The following is a 21,629-nucleotide window of genomic DNA, read 5'->3' as shown; positions in this document are numbered from 1 at the left end:
TTTAAGAAATGCAACATAATGATTTCATTGAAAATCTGTGTTTAAGCTGATTGTGCCCCTCTGTCAAATACCATCTAACACTGTAGAGTTATTCAAAAGCTAGCTGCTTCTTAACTGTAGCAGACAAGGCAACACAAGCAGCACAGGTGTAAGCATAATCCTTCATACATGGTCCTATCATCTTAAAAAAAAAATACTTCAGACATTTAGGAACCAAAGCTTTAGAACTTGTTTAACTCTGTGTGCAGTATTGTTTCTGAAGTCATCTGAGTGAAAACCTGTGAATACAGTCAACTTTAAGGCTTAATCAGCTCCAGATGCCATGCAGCAGAATTCACAGGTCTATAATGCACAGAGCTGTCTTTGGTATCAGGTGAATCCATCTAAATATTTGTCAGCAAAACCTGGATTTGGTAAGGTTCAAATCCAACCTCATTCCAACCTGATCCCATTTCTGAAACCTTTTTGACAAGAGTACTTGTGAAAATATTTGCTCAGGCTTAAATTCAGTTGAGTTTTGGCTGTAAAGAAGGAAGCAGTCTGCAAGAACTGAAACTTTAACCTGAGGGAAAATAATTTTACATTCCTCACTTCAGCTTTGCTAAGACCTATAAGCATTAAATACATTTTTAAAAGACTATCTGGGAGTACTTCTCCTAACTTTGCCTGTTATTCTTGATTTCCAGCAGCACCTACTTCTCAGTTTCTCAGGAATTGTTGTGTTCTGATTGGATTACATATCAAAATGTGGCTAACATATCCCAATTTGCTCTATGTTGCTAGTTAGATTTTCCTGTCTCTTTTCCTAAGACTCCTCTTTTATTAATTCCCAGGAGATCTGTGCCTGTAATTCTGGATACTTTCATTTTCTAGAGTTTTCATCCATGCCAGTCCACAGACCAGCAGGTGTATTTCTTCAGTTGTGTCACACAGGAAAACAGAGTGAGAAGGTGATACCTGGGGTAAACCTTATTGCAGAAAGACTTTAATCCAGTGATGCAGTAGCCTTTATTAAGTATAATAAAGACACTTGATTTTTAAATATGAGATTTTTATGAAAAAAGAGATTACAGAAGCTTAGAGAAGGTTTGGGAGAAAAATGGGGCACTATTGAATATAAATACTGAAACAAAGTTTCATGATCTGGTTATAGAATAAAATAATTACATTTGAGGAATAATTAATTCCTCTCCCCCCTTTTCTTTTTTCCTCCTGGACCTACATTCCCACAGACTAAAACCATCAGTACTGGTACCTTCAGCATTCTTACTGCTTTTCTAAGTGGCTACTCTTTCAAGTGGCTACTTTTTCATGCTGTATCTCAGTCTTCATCTCTTTTACCTGTCCAGAGATTTTCAGAGCATATTCCAGTAGCTCATAGCAATTATTTTACAGCTTTAGTTTTAAAATATCAAATGTCACAATGTGGAAAGGGAATAAAGCTTCTGCTAAGAATTCTTGGCTGCAGATTCTCTTATTAGTATTTCTGAGAGAGAGACTCCTGTTTGTGCCAGACCAGCAGGCTGGAGTCAGTATCTAGAGGCAGCTTCTCACTCTCACTACTTTCTGTGAGATTCTGAAGTTGTAACTGTTGATGACAGTGACTTCATTTGGGATAAGCCCCAGGGCTTTGAATGGCCTCTTTGTCATAGTTCTCACTCCTATTCTATTGAGTGATGTTGTCAATTCTGTGCAAGATATGGCCAAAATGATCTCAAGAAGCTTGGCTAAGTCAAATCAATTTCTTGTCCTGTAAAGCCATTGAGTAAGCCATTGAGATTGTAGCATGGCTATGACTCCACATCTCATTCATCTATGATATGAAAAAAGTAGTATCTTGGCCCACTTACCTTTGACCTGTGTGTAAAGATCTGAGAGTCTGAAGCATCTAAATCCAGAGAGCTGGATATGCAGAGGAAGTTTTAGCATTCACCTGCTAGCTTTAAGGTGGAATGACATATTTTTAGTGAGTCAGTTGCTCTTGATAGACCCAGTGTGTTAGAAGTATTTTCATATCTTTATAAAAATAAAAATGTAACAAATGAGTAGGAAAACCCAGCTGTTTTAAATAAACATATTTCCATGCATGAGTAAGGAAACTCAGGCTGGCATAAGTCCCCTTACATTATTAGGACACAGGGCAATGTGTTTGGGATGGGAAGATTTGAGATAGACTTCTTATTTTCAGAAGTCATACTAATTTACATTGCTCATCCCTTTAACTGCCAAACTGTAAAAGTCCATTACAGTACTGAAAGGAATATACAAATTATCCCCTGGCACTTGAGGCAGGAGTTTTACATACATGCTGTTATTCTACCAGCCAGCTAGCCGCACGATTCTATTAAGGAGTAAGTGAGAAAATTATATTGCCTGCAAACTAATTGTACAGAAGACTCTGAAATAAGCAATCAGCGCCCAGTCCTCTCTGAAAACCAGCCAGGAGATATTATAAATTGCTCACTCACTCTTGTCAGCCCAGTTTAAAGGCTCAGAGCTGCCGTGTTGATTTTGTTCACTGTATAACACGACTACCTCTCCAACTGTTGACAGGAGTGGGCAATCTCAGCTTACACGCTTACTAGCTGCTCAGTTTCAGCCTCTAGCGTTATGCAGTAGACAAATAAATGGTAGAGCTTCTTTCTGAATTTTCTTCACTGAAACAAAAATGCAGATCTGAGCATCTTGAATGGATGTAGCATGTCTATGAAGTTGGACACATTTCCAAACACTTCTTGCAGTAATTTCTGGGGCTTTGTGTGTAGAAGTAGATAGGAAATTATGAGAGCTCTAATGTGCAGTAACGTAGGTTTCTCCCCAAAATCATAGAAACATGGAATCAACCAGGCTGGAAGAGACCTCCAAGCTCATTCAGTCCAACCTGTCACCCAGCTCTATCCTGTCCACTAGACCATGGCACTAAGTGCCTCATCCAGTCTTTTCTTGAACACCTCCAGGGATGGCAGCTCCACCACCTCCCTGGGCAGCCCATTCCAATGGCAAATCACTCTCTCTGACAAGAACTTCCTTCTTATATTCAGCCTATATCTCTCTCAGCACAACTTGAGATTGTGTTCCCTTGTTCTGTTGCTGGTTACCTGGGAGAAGAGACCAACCCCCACCTGGCTGCAGCCTCCCTTCAGGTAGCTGTAGACAGCAATGAGGTCACCCCTGAGCCTCCTCTTCTCTGGGCTAAATACCCCCAGCTCCCTCAGCCTGTCCTCACACGGCTGTGCTCCAGGCCCCTCACCAGCTTTGTCACCCTTCTCTGAACACCTTCCAGTACCTCAACATCTCTCTTGAATTGAGGGGCTCAGAACTAGACACAGTACTCAAGGTATGGCCTGACCAGTGCTGAGTATTGAGGCAGTATAACCACTAATACTGAGTGCTAGGTAAAATGCATTTTGAGTATGACATATATCCAGCTGCATATCTACTACAAAATCCTATGAGTGGGGTGTTGTGATTTTTGGTGGGTTTTTATTTGCTTGGTTTTGGGGCTTTTTGCTGTTGTTTGTTTGTTTCATTTTGTTCTGTTGCTTTGGTTAAGGAAAGCTCACTGCCAGAAACGAAGTCTGTCTGTGGGGATCTTTCAGAAGATACAGCATTCATATGTGAAGCAGTGGCAAAATCTTTTCCTTGAACCTGTGTGTGGTTTAGCCATGTTCTGAAATGCTGAAGCATTTCAAGGAAAGCAGCTATGGACATTGATAAGGTGTGGATCTTTGCTGCACCAAAATAGTTACTCCAACTTTACCAAATTCACTGGAGGAACTTTTTTTCCAAGAGGTTCCAAGTTTATTTTCTCACATCAAAAAATAAGAGTGAACATCTGTTGCAAGTATAATTCATTAAAGTAAAGCAGCCTAAATTGATAGATGATTCTCCCTCTTAAGCTAAAGTGCTGGAATCAAAGTGATTAGAATAATAGCTCATTTTAGAGGTCTTTAGATGGCAAGAATTTGCAGGAAGAATATTGCATTGTCTATGTGTAAAGTGCTGCACAATACAGGCCCTTGTTGTGTTTAACAGGATTCTGCACCGAATTGAAATGTCAGAGTATGAATAGGAAGTGTCTACTTAGGGAAGTAAATGATCTTGTTTATATATTTTTGGTTTTGCATACTACTTTTTGACATTGACATCTGTGTCTTTGTGGAAAGGCTCTGGCTATAGTGGGAGTGCTCCACTTGCCTTGGCACAGAGCTTTGCTGGTTCAAGACCAGGTTGGATGAGGCCTGGAGCGACCTGTTCTAGTGAGCAATGTCCCTGCCTATGGCAGGGAGTTGGAACTGGATGATCCTTGAGGTCCCTTCCAACCTAAACCGTGCTGTGATTCTAAGTTCTACATTGTAATCTTGATCTTGGTCTTGATCAAGATCCTTTCTGATCTTCTGCAAAGCATTCCTGGCTCCCTGTTTCTTCTTCTTCTTTTTTATTTTTGTTTTAATAGAGCTGGCAATACATTTGATACTATAATATAATGAAGTTAATTAGATACAATTTGAAGGTCTCCCTGTGTAGCGGTTGTGCCTCACTAAGAGTGCATCATTAGAATGTGAGAGGATGATGTGAGTCTCTTTTTTAAAGCTTCTTCTTACCATCCTTTCCTACATAATGTTCCAGAAGTGTTATTTCCTAACATTGCTAATGCCTATCAGAAAGAAGTTTTGCAGAACCTATTGTGCTAAATTTCTTAACCCACTGTACCCTTCAGTTTGCTAAATACTTTTCTTCTCAGGAGCTAAGGAATGGGAAGAGGGCTTAAAGTGAAGACTGAGTTTCGTCAACAAGATCTATTAGCATTCAGACACACTGAGATCTGTTTTATTTGCCAGCATTGCTAAGTGAGTCATGCAGCAGTGTTCAAGTGGAAGAAAACTCACAAAGATCTGCAAAGGTTGTGCAGAGTGTGATGGTTGTGTCGGCAGAATATGCATGCAGCATGCAGACCTCCTTTATCATAAATACTTAAGCAATTTTCAATAGGTGTAAGTGGTTTAAGTATTACTTCCTGTTGAATTAGCAGTTGCTGAGCATTTGAGTCTTTGTGCAATCCTGCAATCCACTAATGTGATATGTAATGAGGAGACATCAGTCTGGAGAAAGGTAGTCAATATAAATCAGTGTTTACAAAGTGTGATTAACTCTGAAATATTTCATCAATGCTGTGGTCCCAGGCAGACTGTATGCTAATTATCAGAACCTGCACATGTTTCAGGGGACTTTGATGGACCCTGAGTGCAGCAAACGTGGAGCAGCAAAATTGCAATTATGCTCGGACTGTCTCTGATGACAATTTATGCATTTGGTGTGATGACCTCTTGCTTCCCAAGAGGGCAATAAACAGAATGCATTTTTATTAAGATACTAATGCACTTAATCACAGAGAGAGAGGGTTAGAAAATAAAGAAATACCTTTAAAGTGAGATGTGACAGGCTGATGGGGAAGATACTTTATTTAAAAGTCAGTTTCCTGGTGAAACTTCTGACTGCTGCGAAGTCTGTCATACTGAATGTAGTCATGGGCAATAGGATGCATGGCTGGGCAGGTGAATAAGCTGAGCTAAGCTGTTTTATGAAAAGTGTAGTGGTAGTAGGGCAAAAGAAAGCAGATGTGCTCCCATTTGGGCTCGGTTACCCAAAGATGTGATTTTTAACCATGTAAAGCAGGTTACCCATGTGTATTTTGTCCAATCTTTTTCAGGCTTCTAAAAATTAATTTTGAGGATAAATATGTTCTAAGCAGTAACAAAAAAAAACCCAAATAAATGGAGGCAGTGTTGTACTCTGAACAGAGTTCACATTTAAGGATCTAGATTGTTTCAGGCCGTAAGGAGAGCTGGGAATGACAGAGGCAAACATCTCTTCCAGTGTTTGTTAATTCAGAGAACTTCATGCAAATGATTCTGTTTTTGATGTCTCTCAGTACAAGAACTCCATTTATAGAGAGAAGGATTAGAGATCTGACCTGGGAGCAGCAGAACGTACTAGATGTGGTGGTAGCAGCTGGTGAGCCTTGCTGTTGTGGAAGTAGAAGGGTGAAGCTCTGTAGTAGGTGTTACAAGTTGGCTGTTCGTTAAAGCAAAACAATCTATTTTTTGTTATTCTAAACAGAGGAGGAGTGGTGAAGTTGGCAAAAAAAAAAGGAAATTAGGAGTGCTCAGGCTAGGAGCCTAAGCATATGGCTTGGTACAGACAATAAATGACAGAATTTGCTCCTACTAGCAGGAGTAACCTACATGAAGGATATTGTGCAGAGGCAGACACAGACTCACATTAATTATGGCTTTGTGTGCATCTCTCTAGTTATGCTTCCTCCCCCTCCCCCAGCTTTCTTGAATTGAAAAATGATTCAAGAAGGTTGTCCTTTTAACTTGGACTTCAATTTTTATTTGAAAGGTGTTTCCTGTCGGTAGCACTGCTTACTCCTCAATATTCCCAAATGAAACATAACAGCAGTTGTGTGAGTGCCTCATAAATCCATTGTGTGGTCAGTAGCAGTGCTGAATACCTCTCTTCCTCTGTACTTTCTGTTCCAGGTAACATAGAATACAGCTGCCCAGCAACAAATGAATGTGAAATCACAAAGCGCAGACGCAAGTCCTGCCAAGCCTGCCGCTTCATGAAGTGTCTAAAAGTTGGCATGCTGAAAGAAGGTAAGACTCATCAAGTCAGTGTGTATCTCTCTGCAAACTTGTGCAACAGTTGTAGGGCAACCAGGAAAGAAGAGAGAGCGGTGAGTGTTCTAATCAGTTATTGTAAAGGCAGTGTTCGTGCATACTTGTTCTTCTTGACAATCTGAGCTATGGAATCATGGTGTATCTCCATGGAGTTCTCCTTCTCTGGAATATTCCTTCCTATGTGTAGTACATCAAAATATACCCTAAGCATTCACTTCTGCAGTGGGTAGCTAATAGAACAATCATCAGAATATATCCTCTCAATTCTCTTAAGGCTTTAATGTCATGAACTCTCAGAGGTTTCTTTCCTCAGTTCCTTATCCACTGTTAGTCTGTCCCAGCTCTGGCAGAAGCACACACTGTGCCTCCTTCTACCCATTTTCACTCAAGTAGTCATTTCATCAGGACAAAGGAAAAGGGTTACTTCTCAATTAAACAAGTACAAATATTTATCTATTCTGTTATATAGAAGTATTATTGAATATTATATAAATATAATGTCTACTGAAGTTACTGCAACTACGCTGGAGTGAATATTTGCTCCGGTGTACCAAAGATTAGATACCAGAGACTTGACTTCACCTCTGTTGTTTCCTTTAAAAGTATGGGAGAAGCTTTACCCCTCGCTGTAAGTATATGTTGAGTGTTTTAATTCATCAGTTACGTTTTGAAGATCCTCAACAACAGGTAAATACAAAAAAAAATGTCCAAGGAACAGTACTATCTCACTTGGAACCTGATTCATCTAGACTGCCAGAAGAGGCAATGCCTTAAGTCTTGGTCACCATCTATGCATGTCTATGGCTGTTAATGTATATGCAGAAAGGCATTTTTGTGTGTTGTAAATGCATAATTACTGTAGTGCAGTGTTGCCACTGAGAAGGAGTAACACCAAATGTCACGGACTTCTAAGCTAGATAACTTTTTGAAATAGAATCAATACAATGTTTTCTAAAGAGTGTCACCAGTGGAGAGTATTTCTGTGTTAAGCAATCACTTAAAATAGTCCCATGCGGTTTTGCATTGTCGGTTCTTAAAAAGTCAACTTAAAGAGATGGTTGATTTTTGCAAGTTGTTCAGTGCTAATTTAAAATCAGGTTAAGTGTACAGCTGTCAAAGTAAAATCCAAGAACAACACAGACCAGTGGAGAGATGATGGTCAAATTAGGCCTATCACGCACCTACAGACATATTCTTATTGGATTATGCTTACTAAGAATAAACCTTGTTCTCTGCAACTGCTTTGGCAGATGCTATGTTCTTGTGAGCCAAATCCTGCTGTCCTTAGTCTTACTTGAGCAAAACTCCTGTCAGACTCAATGGGGATTTTGCCTCAGTAAGAATGGCAGGATTTGACCCTCTCTTCCAGTGGTAATGGGAGGGTTCTTGCCAGAGTCCTCATGTAACTCACCACTAGGAGCAGTTACTTAATGGTTAAAGTGTGATGCTTAGACAAACTGTAGAAAGAAAGATCTGTCTGAGGATGGCTCCCTTTGAGAAAGAACTGTACTTGTTAACATTTTTTTTCCTAAGTTCTGATCACTAGTAACCAGATACACTGATACATTGAGCAACTTGTTTGGAACCAAAACTGCTGCCAGGAGAACATACAAGGGAACTGATTTAGACCTTTTGCGTTTGAATTTTGAGGGAACCATTACATGTCCTTTAACACAGATATTGGAAAATCTGTTCTGTGTACAGAACTGGGACTCTAGACTCTGGGACTGCATGAGGAATCGATCTTTCTACAAATGAGTAATTTTTGCAGCTACCAAAACTGTGCAGAGAAACTCTGCAGTTTGCTAGTTACACAATTCAGATGCACATCGTAAGTCAGCTTTTTTTGCGTGTATGATCATTTTCCAGGGATGCAAATCAATCCCACAAGTTTTCTTCATTAGAATTTCATGAATTGTTTCCCCTAAAAATGCAAAGCTTTTTCTAAAAGTTCTGCAATGACAAAATAACTAAATCTGTAGAAGAAAAGGTTCCTTTGTTAGCCTGGCTCCTGGAACATTGTAGTTCTACTCTTACTGTGTATTTTTCTGTAGAAACACCATGAAGAGTCTTCCTTATTTTTCATTGCTGAGCCTTTTCATTTAGGGGGGAGCTGCCTTAACACCTTCTTACCTACCTAATAGGAAAACCTAAAAGAACCTACATGGGCATTTTGTTTTCTTTCCCACTTTAGTGGGCACTTCTACTTTTGAAGTCATACTGATTCCTTTTAGGACTGTCCTTGGAATAGAGTTTTTTTTCCTGTCTATTGGAGGTAGGTAGTTTTGGAGGCAGGTGGTGTTGTTTTTACCAGTGGGAAGATCTGGACTTGAGCTTTTGCATTTCACTGCATCCTTTATGTACAGAATGAAGGAAGATAATACACTTCTTTCAAGTGTAGAGCAGTGTAAATTTATTGATTAGCATGGACTTAGACTGAGCTGAAATAATTCCTGCTGTATCTTAAACGTTTCTTTATGTACAGACAGGGATTTCAGTCCCATGCAGCATGTCAGAGATCATGCTGCAGTAAATCTATTCAAATGTAAACCTGTTCAATTCAATTACCAGTTTATAATAAAATTTGCTTCAGCAGCCTCCACGTTGGTCACAGCAGTCTCTACATGCTGATGGCACAGCATGCCTGGAAATTGACAGCCTAAATCTATTTACAAAAAAAAATTTAGTTGCAGACCTGAAATAAAATTGAGTTTAAGCAGCTTTGAGAAGAGCATCATATTCTTTACAAGAACTTCTGCACATTCTGCCAGTGTGCATCTTCTCCAGAAATCTTCTCCTGTTAGTGGGGATTTTTCTTCTAGGAATTTTACTTAAACAATTTAAAAAAAAAGAATTTTAGGTGAAACAATTATGAGATGTTGTGCTTCTCTTCACATTTGCAATGAGTTTATTCTCACAGTATCATCAGGTTTGGAAGAGACCTCACAGATCATCAAGTCCAACCCTTTACCACAGAGCTCAAGGCTAGACCATGGCACCAAGTGCCACGTCCAATCTTGCCTTGAACAGCTCCAGGGATGGCGACTCCACCATCTCCCTGGGCAGCCCATTCCAGTGTCCAATGACTCTCTCAGGGAAGAACTTTCTCCTCACCTCCAGCCTAAATTTCCCCTGGCACAGCCTAAGGCTGTGTCCTCTCATTCTGGCGCTGGCCACCTGAGAGAAGAGAGCAACCTCCTCCTGGCCACAACCTCCCCTCAGGTAGTTGTAGACAGCAATAAGGTCACCTCTGAGCCTCCTCTTCTCCAGGCTAACCAATCCCAGCTCCCTCAGCCTCTCCTCGTAGGGCTGTGCTCAAGGCCTCTCCCCAGCCTCGTCGCCCTTCTCTGGACACGCTCAAGCATCTCAATGTCCCTCCTAAACTGGGGGGCCCAGAACTGAACACAGTACTCAAGGTGTGGTCTAACCAGTGCAGAGTACAGGGGCAGAATGACCACCCTGCTCCTGCTGACCACACCATTCCTGATGCAGGCCAGGATGCCACTGGCTCTCTTGGCCACCTGGGCACACTGCATTGTCATTTTTGGGGTTGTCATGTGAACTTCATGACGGAAAACACCAGGTCTGGAAAAGTCTGAATTTTATTTTAGCTTTAAGGGCAAGGTCCAGAACCCACTTACAGCAAATACAGAGTGGCATCTCTTGTGACAGCTTGATGTTAAGTCATTATGTCTTATAGGGAGAGGCTGGGACTTTTTAGTCCTGCAAAGAGAAGACTTAGAGGGGATTTGATGAAAGGGCTGACCAAGAAGGGTGGACAGGCTCTGCTCACTTGCTCCCTGTGATAGGCCAAGGAGCAATGGGTGTAAGTTGTAGCACAAGAGGTTCCGCCTCAACACAAGGGGCAACTTCTTTACTGTAAGGGTCACAGAGCACTGGCACAGGCTCCCCAGAGAGGCTGTGGGGTCTCCTTCTTTAGAGACTTTCAAGGCCTGTCTGGATGTGCTCCTCTGTGATCTGTGTTAGATAGCATTGTCCTGCTCTGGCAGGGGAGTTGGACTCGACGATCTCCTTGGGTCTCTTCCAACCCCTAACATCCTGTGATTACTGTGGGAAGATAATAGTGCTTTCCACCCAGCATTTCTGCAAGAGATGTAGTGTTAGGATTTTGAGGCCATGTCTTGGGGTCAAACTCTGGGAGCAAGTTGGATTTCTGGTCATGTGTAGTACAGAATAGAGTGGGGAATTCCTGCACATATTCTCTAGATCATGATTCTTACCAGTTCACCAGCTGAGGGACAGAAGCTGGAGAAGGAAGGGTGAAAGCAGTGTCATAGTGGGCTGAGCTGGGGTGGGACTGAAGTCCTGGCTCCTGTATGCACATCATAGATTGTTACAGACAGATCCAGAAGAATGCATCATTTTGATTTAGACCATGACCTATTACTTTGAAACATAAATCCAGATGTGTGGACATTTTTTGAGTGAATGTTATGCTTTATAAGGAAGCATTCAGCAGATGCTGATGAGCTTTTAAACAGATGACAAATACCAGAGTGCCCTCTTTTAATTTACTTTCCTGGGTGATGGTTAACAGAAGCACAACAGAGATTTTTCTTCTTCACTTCAAGAAGAAATTTGACATTTTTCTAATTTTAATTCTGTGTGTCAGTATTATTAAAAATCAAGGTTTCAAGACTGGTTCTTCTCCTGCAGTAACAATTTCTTTGTGCATACATTTTGGTGGATTCTCTCGGATTCACAACAGATAAAACAGCAGAAAGATTCTTGTATGGCCTAGGGAGAATCTTTTCAAATGTGTCCCAGTGAGTTCTTTAAATAGTATTGCAATTGCTAAAAGGAGGTTGGGGAGGAAAAGTATGATTTGGCCATTTAAAAACTGAGCACTTGTAAGACATTTCCAAGTTTTCCATTCTGTTGCTTTGTAGTCACTCTTTAAAACTCTTACTGCTCAGACACTTTGGAACCCAATGGTTAGTTTGCCTCAGGTGGTAGAATTAGATCTCTCTTCATGTGTAAGATTCAGTAATTTAGCTGGTTTTATACAGTCTAGAGAAGAGGAGGCTCCGAGGTGACCTTATTGTGGCCTTCCAGTATCTGAAGGGGGCCTATAGAAAAGCTGGGGAGGGACTTTTTAGGCTGTCAGGGAGTGACAGGGCTGGGGGGAATGGAGCAAAGCTGGAGATGGGTAGGTTCAGCCTGGATGTGAGGAGGAAGTTGTTGAGCATGAGAGTGGTGAGAGCCTGGAATGGGTTGCCCAGGGAGGTGGTAGAGGCCCCATCCCTGGAGGTGTTTAAGGCCAGGCTGGATGAGGCTGTGGCCAGGCTGATGTAGGGTAGAGTGTCCCTGCCCATGGCAGGGGGGGTTGGAACTAGATGCTCCTTGTGGTCCCTTCCAACCCTGACTGATTCTGTGATTCTATGATTTTTCTTTTTTTTTTCTTTTCTAGAAGGGACAATTGGCTGTAAACCTGTGTAAGTTGATACGGGAAATCATGGGTAATGTAATCTGGTGGTTTTTGATCGGTAGTCAAAGTAGTCAACTACTTTTAGTCTTCCATTAATACTATATGCCTTGTAGTACTGTCTATGGGACTACTTACTAGTGTGTTTCTGTGATAGAAGGTATTGTTCCAAGTTGATTGTAGTACAGATCTTGCTGAGAACAGCTACCCATGTGAAATAATTACACTGGAGTAATTATTCTAAACTGGAATTACTTTTCATTTCAGATCCAATGTTCATATAACTAGTTTTCCAAGATGTTATTCCATATGTTTCAATTTTCTCTATGGAGACAAAGCCATAGCTGCTGTTTTATCTGTCCCTGTATGGTAACAAGGTTAAAAACTGAAGTTCAGAGGGGAATTTATTGAGTGGCACTAACACAACTTTTAGACCATCTGACATACTGCATCCTCTCTCTTAGCTCTCACAGTTCTGAGCAGTGCTAGTTTATACTTATTGCAGGACAGCTGACACCATAACATCTCCTCCAGATTTCTCATACCTGGATGTTTTCAGAATTTTCTATGGGCTATTTTCAGTGGCTGCAGTTCCTGAGTGGGTGACACATAAAGAAACAAATTTATCTGAAAAGTAAATGATACCATAATGAAATGGCAGGAAATTTGGGTTGGTTCACATAAGTATGCTTGTATTTTCTTATGAATGGATGAATGACCTTTACAAATTATCATCAGTCACTTTGTACCTTGATTGAAGAGATGGGGAGCAGCTTGGTGCAAGCTAAGTTCTGTTTATTGTAGTTTCAGCACTTAGTTATATACCTTAACATACAATCTAAAAGATCATGCCAAATCCTAATTGGTCACCAAGACAGACCTCAGTGTATACCTCATCAAGACAGACCTCGTATGTTAGCAGCTAGATAAGCAAGGATTAACAAAACTGCAGGTTCATGTTTTATATAGTTTTGTCTGCTGTAATCATTCTCTAAGGTCATTTTCACCCCCTATTTTGCTTAGTACTTTTCCCCTTTATATATTCTGAACCCATGGCTTATGTTGTAGTATGACAAGGTCAAGCAACTGTACAGCACTACAAGTCCCAACAGTACCCAGTTGAAATAGACAGAAGGGACAGAACTTCAGTTTACTCAGTCCAGCTATTAAAAATGGGTGGTGAGATCCTCACCAAGTAATAATGGAAGCTGGTAGAGTAACGTGAGATTGCTGTCCATTTGGCAAGTTTAGCAATCTGTGCCATGGGCGAATCAGCAATGCACGTTCTCATGTCTGTGAATTTTTTGTGTTGCTGGTATGCCAGCTGTAAAAAATGAATAGGAACTCTGCAAGCTTGCCACCTGGCAGTGCTTCCCATCATAGTAGTGCATGTTGGACCTACCCTCCTCACTGAGTAGCCCTTCACATTTCTTAATTAGGGTATTCTTTTCTTTGAAAGGTTTCATGGTGCAGCCCCTCAAAGTGAGGTGGGCATCCCTAGCTCAGCAATGCAGTAGTCAGAACCTGCCTTGCATGTGAAGAAATTCTGTAGTTTTTAAGTTCTTCCTTTCAGTGCTGATCTTAAAAGCAATTGCTGACATTAAAAAAAAAATTGGAACGTTTTAGATGGCCCAAAAGATTATTATGTATTAGTTAAATATTTTTTTAGCATGCTAAAACTTGAGTTCTGTCAAGTGTTCCAGCTTCACACTTAATTCAAACATAAGAATGCATTTGGAAAAGAGGCATGTGTTTTTAAAGCATAAATTACTGAGTTTATTATGCAGAGGTTACCATATAAGCATCTTTGGCTTGTGTTAATCAGCAGATCGGATTAAATTATCATATTGATCCTTTCTGGTTTGGACAATCTATGAAAATGAATTTAAATACATCCAGGAGAATAGGCAGCATGAGTTTACTCTTACGTAAAGAGATGCATGATATGCACAGAAGCAGATTAATGGATTCTGTCTCAGAATAATAAATAAAACTAAGCAATCTTCTTTATGACTGAAAATGTATTATCACCTATGTTTTGAGGCTAGCGAAAAAGCCTGCTTAATAGCATTCCTCCTAACAACATCTCTGTGGAAAAGGCCTGTGCATGAGACATTGCCAAGGTAAATTTCTCTCACAAGTCTAATACCATTAGTCTGCCAAGAAGAAAACAGGAATTATTGTGGACAAAGTTTTACTTTCTGCTGTCTTCAGAAATTAGAATAACGGGAAGAAGAAAGCATTAATGGTATTCAAAGAAAATATTTCTGTACAGAATGACAGTTAGTAGAGCAGCATTGACCTCAGTTATGCTCTCTATCGTAATATTACACTTAAGGAGCTCCTTTATTAATGCAGGATATTAAACAAAGCTTCTGTGTTATAACATCAAGAGGTAACAGTGCATCTTCTGCTGAAGTGTTTTCTGAATATCAACTCTTTTCTGTGTTTGAATGTATTATGAGGAAGTTTGGTTTCCACTGCAGTCCTCTCCTTTCTCTCCTCCCTCCCTCCCTCCCTCCCTCCTTCCCTCCCTCCCTCCCTCCCTCCCTCCCTTTCACCCTTTTATTCTCTTGCATTTTCCCCTTCCAAACTATTTCCCCTTCTCAACTTCTCCCCTTTTCTTCCTTCAATTCCTCCTTTCCTCTCTCTTTTTATTTCCTCATTCCCTTCTTTTCTTTCCCTGTTCACATTTGCTCTCCTTTTCTTTCTTTCAGTCAATCTGTGCTTGGTTTTACTATACGCTGGGACCTGTTAAATTTCCTTGGTAGCAATAAAAACTGATCTCTAACTGTTGTTGGTGTCCATAAGTAGGTGTCTTTCATCCTAACCAAAATGTGGCCTGATAGCCCAGTTCACACATTAGAATTGACAGCCCAATTTGTCTGCTCTAAAACATGGCTTATGACTATCCAGTTGCTGTAACTGATGAGGAAGGACAAACTGTTCAAGTGCAGGTGAGCATTTATAGTGAGCTCAAGCAACTAGCACTTCAGATCATGCATTAAAACATACTGTAGAAAATTCACATATTGGACATGTGGTTATTCTTTCTGGCTTGAGAAATCACTCATCAGTACCTACAGCTAAGACCAGCTGTCAGCCTCCTAAGAAGTTCTCATGGTGCTTGTATTGCAGTCTTGTGCTCATCTGCTTTATGTGCTGCCTCTGAGCAGAGCAGTTTTTGGTCCCCATAAATGCGTTGGGAATGAAACAGAGAAGGTCCCAGCAGTTTACTGCACTCAGTCCTCTAACAAAAGTTGTTGCTTTTTGAATACAATTTCTTTTCTGCAGTTGTGCCTTTCTCTGTGTACTCCATTTTCATTAAAAAGGTGGTATGAACTAAATGTAGAGAAAGCAGTATCATTTTTGGTATGAACTAAATGTAGAGAAAGCAGTATCATTTTTTGTCTGTGTATGAGAACTATCTAGATTTCCTGGCCTTCCACAGATCTGTGGATGCACTTGTTTTGGTGTTAGCATCTGTAGATTTGGGGTCAAAGCTGTTCACTGGCTCACTCATCTGCAGCTTCCTCAAGATTAGATCTTTGGGCTTGATTCTATTCCCACAGTTATCACTGGTGAGAATCCCAGTGCCTTCAGTTGTTTGCAGGGTCGGGGAAGCATCAGTGAAGCATTCAGCCTGCAGTTACTTTGTCCTTTCAGTATTAAAAACAGTGAATTAGAAAGATTTTTCAATAAAATTAAAATCAACTATTTTTTTCTCAGGACCATACTTTTCCTATTACTTCAGCTCTGAATTGGAAGGAGTGGGTTCTGCAGATTCACAAATCTACTTAAACTGGAATACTACAACAATCACTTTATGATGAGAAAATATTAGTGCAGTCTGAGGTTGTTAACTGGACATCTTCATTTGTTATATTTCTTCTTTTGATTTCAAAATAAGGGAGTAATACTTTTCTGATCTTATAAAAGTTATTATTCCATTAAAAACATAATTAGTGGATTTAGCCCCCGTGAATATTTGCTTTTGCACTGGGAGTACAGTGACAGCAATATAAGTGGTAAGGGAAGGCAGAGGCAAGTCCGAAGGATGTAGGACTGCATATGGTATGGTATATTTTCCCATGAGCTCCCAGCCAAATAGTTGCCTTTAATTCTTGGTCTCTGCCACCCACAAACACATACATCAGTATGGCACTGCTATTTTTTGCAGAGTGCTTGAATTCTTATAGATGGATCCTGCCCCATGTTAAATAGGAGTAATTTTGTCAAGAGTGTCATTAATTGTATTTTATTTCTCATTTTTCTCTGTTTCTGCTGTGCAGATATTTGCATATTACCTTCTTGAATGCAATAGGTTTAGCATCAGATAGAAGGTGTACTCATCAGTGGTGCATATGCATATCTCTAAAATGCCACTTTGCAGTCCACCTCTTTTTGTATTTTACTTTGCCCTTACTTGGGCAGTACTTGCGTCTCCTTAATAAGATCTTCACTTCACAAAATCTTAGTAGAAATGGCAGCATGTATGATAGAATTATTTGGGATTATGTGCTGCTGAAATGATGTAGGAGCTCCTAAATAGAATGTATGTGGCAGATGTGCAGGCAGACTGCTTGGGATGGACCTAGCACTAAAAAGCTTGGAGGTTCAGGAATTCTCTTGGTGCCATCACTCAGCCATAGCAATAAACATCTAAAGAAGCACTAAAATTACCTCTGACCTCATGTGGTGCTATCCCTCAAATATTTCACTCTTCTGCATTTCTACTGGCCTACAAAATGATGTTCAATTCAGCATAGTTTCATGAGAGCCAGTCACACCTTCTTTTCAGGCTGGAGGTGTTTTTAACCTGTGGTGAGTCTTTGTCACTTCTGTTCACCAAATCACTATGAGAGGCTAGAATGCGATTTCATTCTCAGCTTACAGTGTGGCTTTTGTGGTTGAAAGTCAACAACCTGAAATAAATCGTCTTCATCAGTGAATTGTCATTGTCAATTTTTGCCAAGCTTGTTAGCTATTCTAGTAAGAGATCTCATCTAGTCAGCCTTTTAAAAAGAAAATCTTTCTTTTTCTTTTCTTTGAGCATTTATATGACAGAAATGGGAAACTAGGGGTGTAGTCTGTTTCCTTCATAATGGTGATTTAATATAGCTATTAATCTTTATAAATGAAAAACAGCTTTATTTTAAGCCTCAATGGTCTTTTATTAGATTAATTATTCTGGAAAAAGTCAAATACAAGCAGTGTTGAATAGATTCACCTACTGAATACTATCAATATTTTCTTGTTTGCTTTTTATTGTTCCAGCAAAGTTAATATGTCTATCTATTTTTCTCTCTGTAATCATCTGGTTTTAGTTCTTGGGATCATTAGGTGTAAGAGCAGATACCAATTTTATTTACAGTTTTAGCAAAACTGCAGATCCAAAATCAACACTTTGGACAGCTTGCTTCCATAGGATCTTATTGTAGTCCATGTGAAAACAGTTAATTATTAATAGAGTTAATAGGAAACTCTGCATGCTACCATTCTGTAATCAACTTAACTCTAGTCTGTGCCCTCAGTGACAGAATCCTTGGTGTGCTGTGTATGTTTTGCAGCACAACTGCTTGACCAACAAGAACTTGCTGTATGTTGAGCACTTGCAGACCCTAGGAATCAACAAATAATGAAAGAACAACATCCTAGTCTTTTGTTTTGTTATTTTCTTTCCTTTTTCTAGCCAAGAGGTAGCCCATACAGCAGTGCTGTTCTCTGCATTTTTAGTCAACCGTATCAAAATTATTTGTTGCATCACCATTGCTCTTTGTGTCTAATATTCCTTTTTGGTTCTGTGGGTCTCTGACTGAAGAAAGGCTTTCCACACAGGCCATGTCTTTCATTCTGGCCTGAATCAATCAGCAGATCAGTCTTATATCATTTGTTAAACAGTTGTACAGCCACGTGTTGCTTTTCATGACAGCCTGCCAGATTGAGTTTACAGTGGTATCCAATGTCTACATTTCCTGAGTGCTATCTCATTTTGTATTGTCTGGAAGCCAAAGAGACAGGCACCTTAGATTTCGTTGTGTGTTCAGTCTCAAGGGTTATCCACTGAAGTGTGGGCAAAGAAATGTGTTTATTATAAGTCATTAGAACTAGTGCACTTGCGAATATAGTTTGTGGAATCAGTTGAGATAAGGTGATGTAAAAGATGGCATAAATATACTTTGGATCCAAATTGAGAGTACCTGCATGTGATTACTGATGTTAGGAGAGGTCTTGCTGCAAACTGATTTTATAAGTTCCAAAGCCAAGACTCGTTTCTCTATTAAACTATTAACGGACACTTTCAGTTTTCCAATTACAAGGCAAGTTAAACTGCCTTGTTAATGAAATAGGAAAATGGATGCTTACCTTGAAAAGTAAAACTATGCCTTAAAATGCCATCTCAAATGTATTGTTCTTGTGAATTTTTGCTGAAAGATACCCTAATCTGTAATTTGATATCTCAGGTGAAAGATCAGGGTGAGAAGGGATGCTCTGAGTGCAGTGATCTCATTATAAAAGCTCCTCCTTTTCAACAGCCCTCTAGAGCATCAGCTCAAAATACAAATCTCTGACTGTATTTCAGACAAAAAGAAAAGCTGGAACAGCTTTGAATCTGATGTATACAAGTGTAGTCTTTACCAATGTTTTTTGTCTGACAGAGCACGCCACATGCCCAATTGCTTGGTCTTATATGGGATGCAAAAGAACACAGCAATCAGAAAACAAAGCCACAGAGTAGCTAAGATGACATAAGATTCTTATTTTCCTCTTTTTTTCTTTTCTCTCATTTTCATGATTTCCTATTCTTTTTTCTCTTCATACCACAACTGTGGTATTAGAAGAATGCTGATGAGAAAAGAGTTGCTGCAAGCATGCATCCTCCAGGCAGTCTTTTTCTGGCCAGGTGGGAGAGAGAATCATTAATTTCTTGAGGTTCTCATTACTTGACCTCCACTATTTTGTGAGTACTAGTCAGGCTGAATGAATGCATTTCCTCCAGGGCATCCTGGTATTACTGGAGATACCCATACTGGCAAGATACTGCAGCTCATCTCTAATTAAAATACTTGTTATGAAGTATTCTTAAACACGTCTGCTTAATGAAGTTAGAAAAAGCATTTGGATGCAGAGTGTGAAAGCTTCAAACATTGGAGTCTCTCTCTAGGGAGATGTGTGCAATCAGAAGGCATTCTGAATGTTAGCAATCCATCCCATTTTGTTCCCATTTGTTTTCTCTAATTTCTTGCCTTTTTTAATACTGGTTAGCTGAAATAAGTCCTCTTTGCCTCCTCTCTACAGTTCCCTCCCCCGTTATGGACTAGCTCATGACACGTGCCTGTAAAGTGGCTTCTTGGGAATTTGCAAGTCTTTGAATGTGTTATCTGATTAAAGGGATGTATGTGTCTTTAATTCTCATCTGCAGTTCCACCTTTGACCCCATCTGTTAAAGCAGAAAGGAGTTGAGAGTCAGCAAAGTCCCAGATTCAACCCAGATAACCTGCAGTGTGCACATTTGAATGCTTTAACTCTTTGGTTGCCCCTGAAAACTATATACTTAATTAAGTGACAGCTTTGAGTGGAAAATGTGGCAGTTTTGATGTGAGGCAGGTGATATTTTAATTTTCTTAATGTGCTTAAGTAAGGATAATTTAGTTCTGGGTTCACCTTTTATAATAAAAATTAATTAACATATAGTTGTGTGACAGAAATGAGTATAATGTCTTTGTTTGTTTGTGGTTGCTGGTTGTTATTTTTCTCTTTAAATAGACCAGTCTTTTGCTTAGAGAACAGAGGGGAAAGTTCAGACCCACACATCTGTACACAGACTTCCTGTCTGTGGACTTTGGATGGGATTTTTGGAGATCCCTGAATAATAGGGATATCTAAACAGAAAAACTCGTTCCATGGATAGATTAAAGAAGCACATGACATGAGTATCATTTTCATTATGTTCTGCTAATGTTATGCCTTTTCTACAGAGCACTTCTTGTGCATTATAGACACATAAGTGACTAGAATACCCCAGTGCATTTGGAGCTGTGGATGTTTTTGTCTTGCCTCTGATGATTTTCTTTCCCAGCTTTCAAACACTCTTAAAATACTGAAAAGATTTTCAGTATCCCAGATCTATCCTGGTACTCTGAAAGCTGGAGCCAAATTTTTCCCCCACTTACATCTGTTCAGCTCTGATGGTTTCACTTATGCTGCATGGCTGTAACAATGCAGAATTTGTCCTAATCTGCCCTTTCTTTTCCAGTAGAGAATATGCATGCACAAGGTGAACCTAAACACAGTCAGTTGAACTGCAGCTAGAAAAAGAATATATATATGTATTGTGTGTGTATACACAGAGAGATAAATAGCACAGAGATAGGTTTGATAGTATATCTACTGTACATAATATTGTAAATGGTATCTTGCTGTGCTGGAATCTAGGCAATATGAGTTCAGTACTAAAGTGTTCAAGTTGCACCTGAGCTGGCTGGAGCCTGCCAGCCTCTGCAAGCCCACTGAGAGCATCTGTCTCGCCACCACCTTGCTCACGCTGTGTCCTCTGCAGGCTCTCAGATTCTTCCGACTATGAGCATAAATCATGCACCTGTCAGGAGCTGTAGCTGCCTGGATTATGCAATGCCTGCCTTCATTTGGAGATAGTGGGCGCACAAGATTGCAGCAAATGGTTTGCATTCATTTTAATGCTATTCCAGCATCTCCTCAGCTTTAATGAGGATCAGGATGGTGGCCACTCCCTGAGACAATGAAAGTCTTAGAGACCCAAGCTGGTTGTGTATGTTTGTATCACATAGTTCAGATGAATTTTTTTTCTTTCTCCCCCACCCCTTTCTTTCTCTGTTCTCTTTTTCTTCCCAAAGAAATGACTGGCTTGAAAATTGAGGCAGAGAACTGGTACTGCACAAAGACAGCTGTCCACAGCTCTGTGTTTTGGCCTTGTAATACTCCCCTCCAGCTGAGCAAAGAAGAATTTAAAAATGGTTCATGTTTAATGTTGATTATCCACTTGTACTGTCTAAAGATGCTTAGTTGTCTTCACTTAAATGTTTAAGAATCCTGCCATGCAGTGTATTCAGTTACAGGTTTATTGGGTTACACTATCACATGTGGAATACTGTGTTGTGTATCTGTGATGGTTTGGGTGTTCCCCGACCCCCACACTTTGGAAAATCACTCAGACTAGACTCAGTGGCTCTGAAAATCGAATGAAGCTTTGTATTTACAGCTTAGCACAATATACAAGCAGATAGTTACAATCTATACAGAAATATACAAGCTAAAAAGTAACACAGAAACACAACAGCTCTCCCAGAAGCCTGAGCCCCCAGGAGGGGCTCCCAGCCACCCTTCCACCTTCCTCCCACCCCTCTACCTTACCCTAGATCTTGCGTTATGTTTGATGTAGTTTTGAGGGTTGGCCAGGAGGGTTAGGAAGCAGATGGATTAGTCACACAGACGGCAGGTTAGGTTAGAGAGAGAAGCTT

General features: G+C 40.1%; 1 protein-coding gene across 6 annotated transcripts in view; it reads left to right on the top strand.

Annotated features, from left to right (window-relative positions):
* ESRRG (estrogen related receptor gamma) overlaps window positions 1-21,629 on the top strand; it is a 414,670-nt gene that overhangs the window by 287,081 nt on the left and 105,960 nt on the right. For all 6 annotated transcript variants that reach the window (XM_064164518.1, XM_064164517.1, XM_064164515.1 and 3 more), the window contains one exon: window positions 6,546-6,662. In XM_064164518.1, coding sequence (XP_064020588.1) covers window positions 6,546-6,662 — 117 coding nt within the window. The remainder of the gene's footprint in view (window positions 1-6,545; window positions 6,663-21,629) is intronic.

Source organism: Pogoniulus pusillus, chromosome 25, assembly GCF_015220805.1.
Source record: "Pogoniulus pusillus isolate bPogPus1 chromosome 25, bPogPus1.pri, whole genome shotgun sequence".
NCBI classification, from domain to species: domain Eukaryota; kingdom Metazoa; phylum Chordata; class Aves; order Piciformes; family Lybiidae; genus Pogoniulus; species Pogoniulus pusillus.
This window is presented reverse-complemented; position numbering and strand designations above follow the sequence as displayed.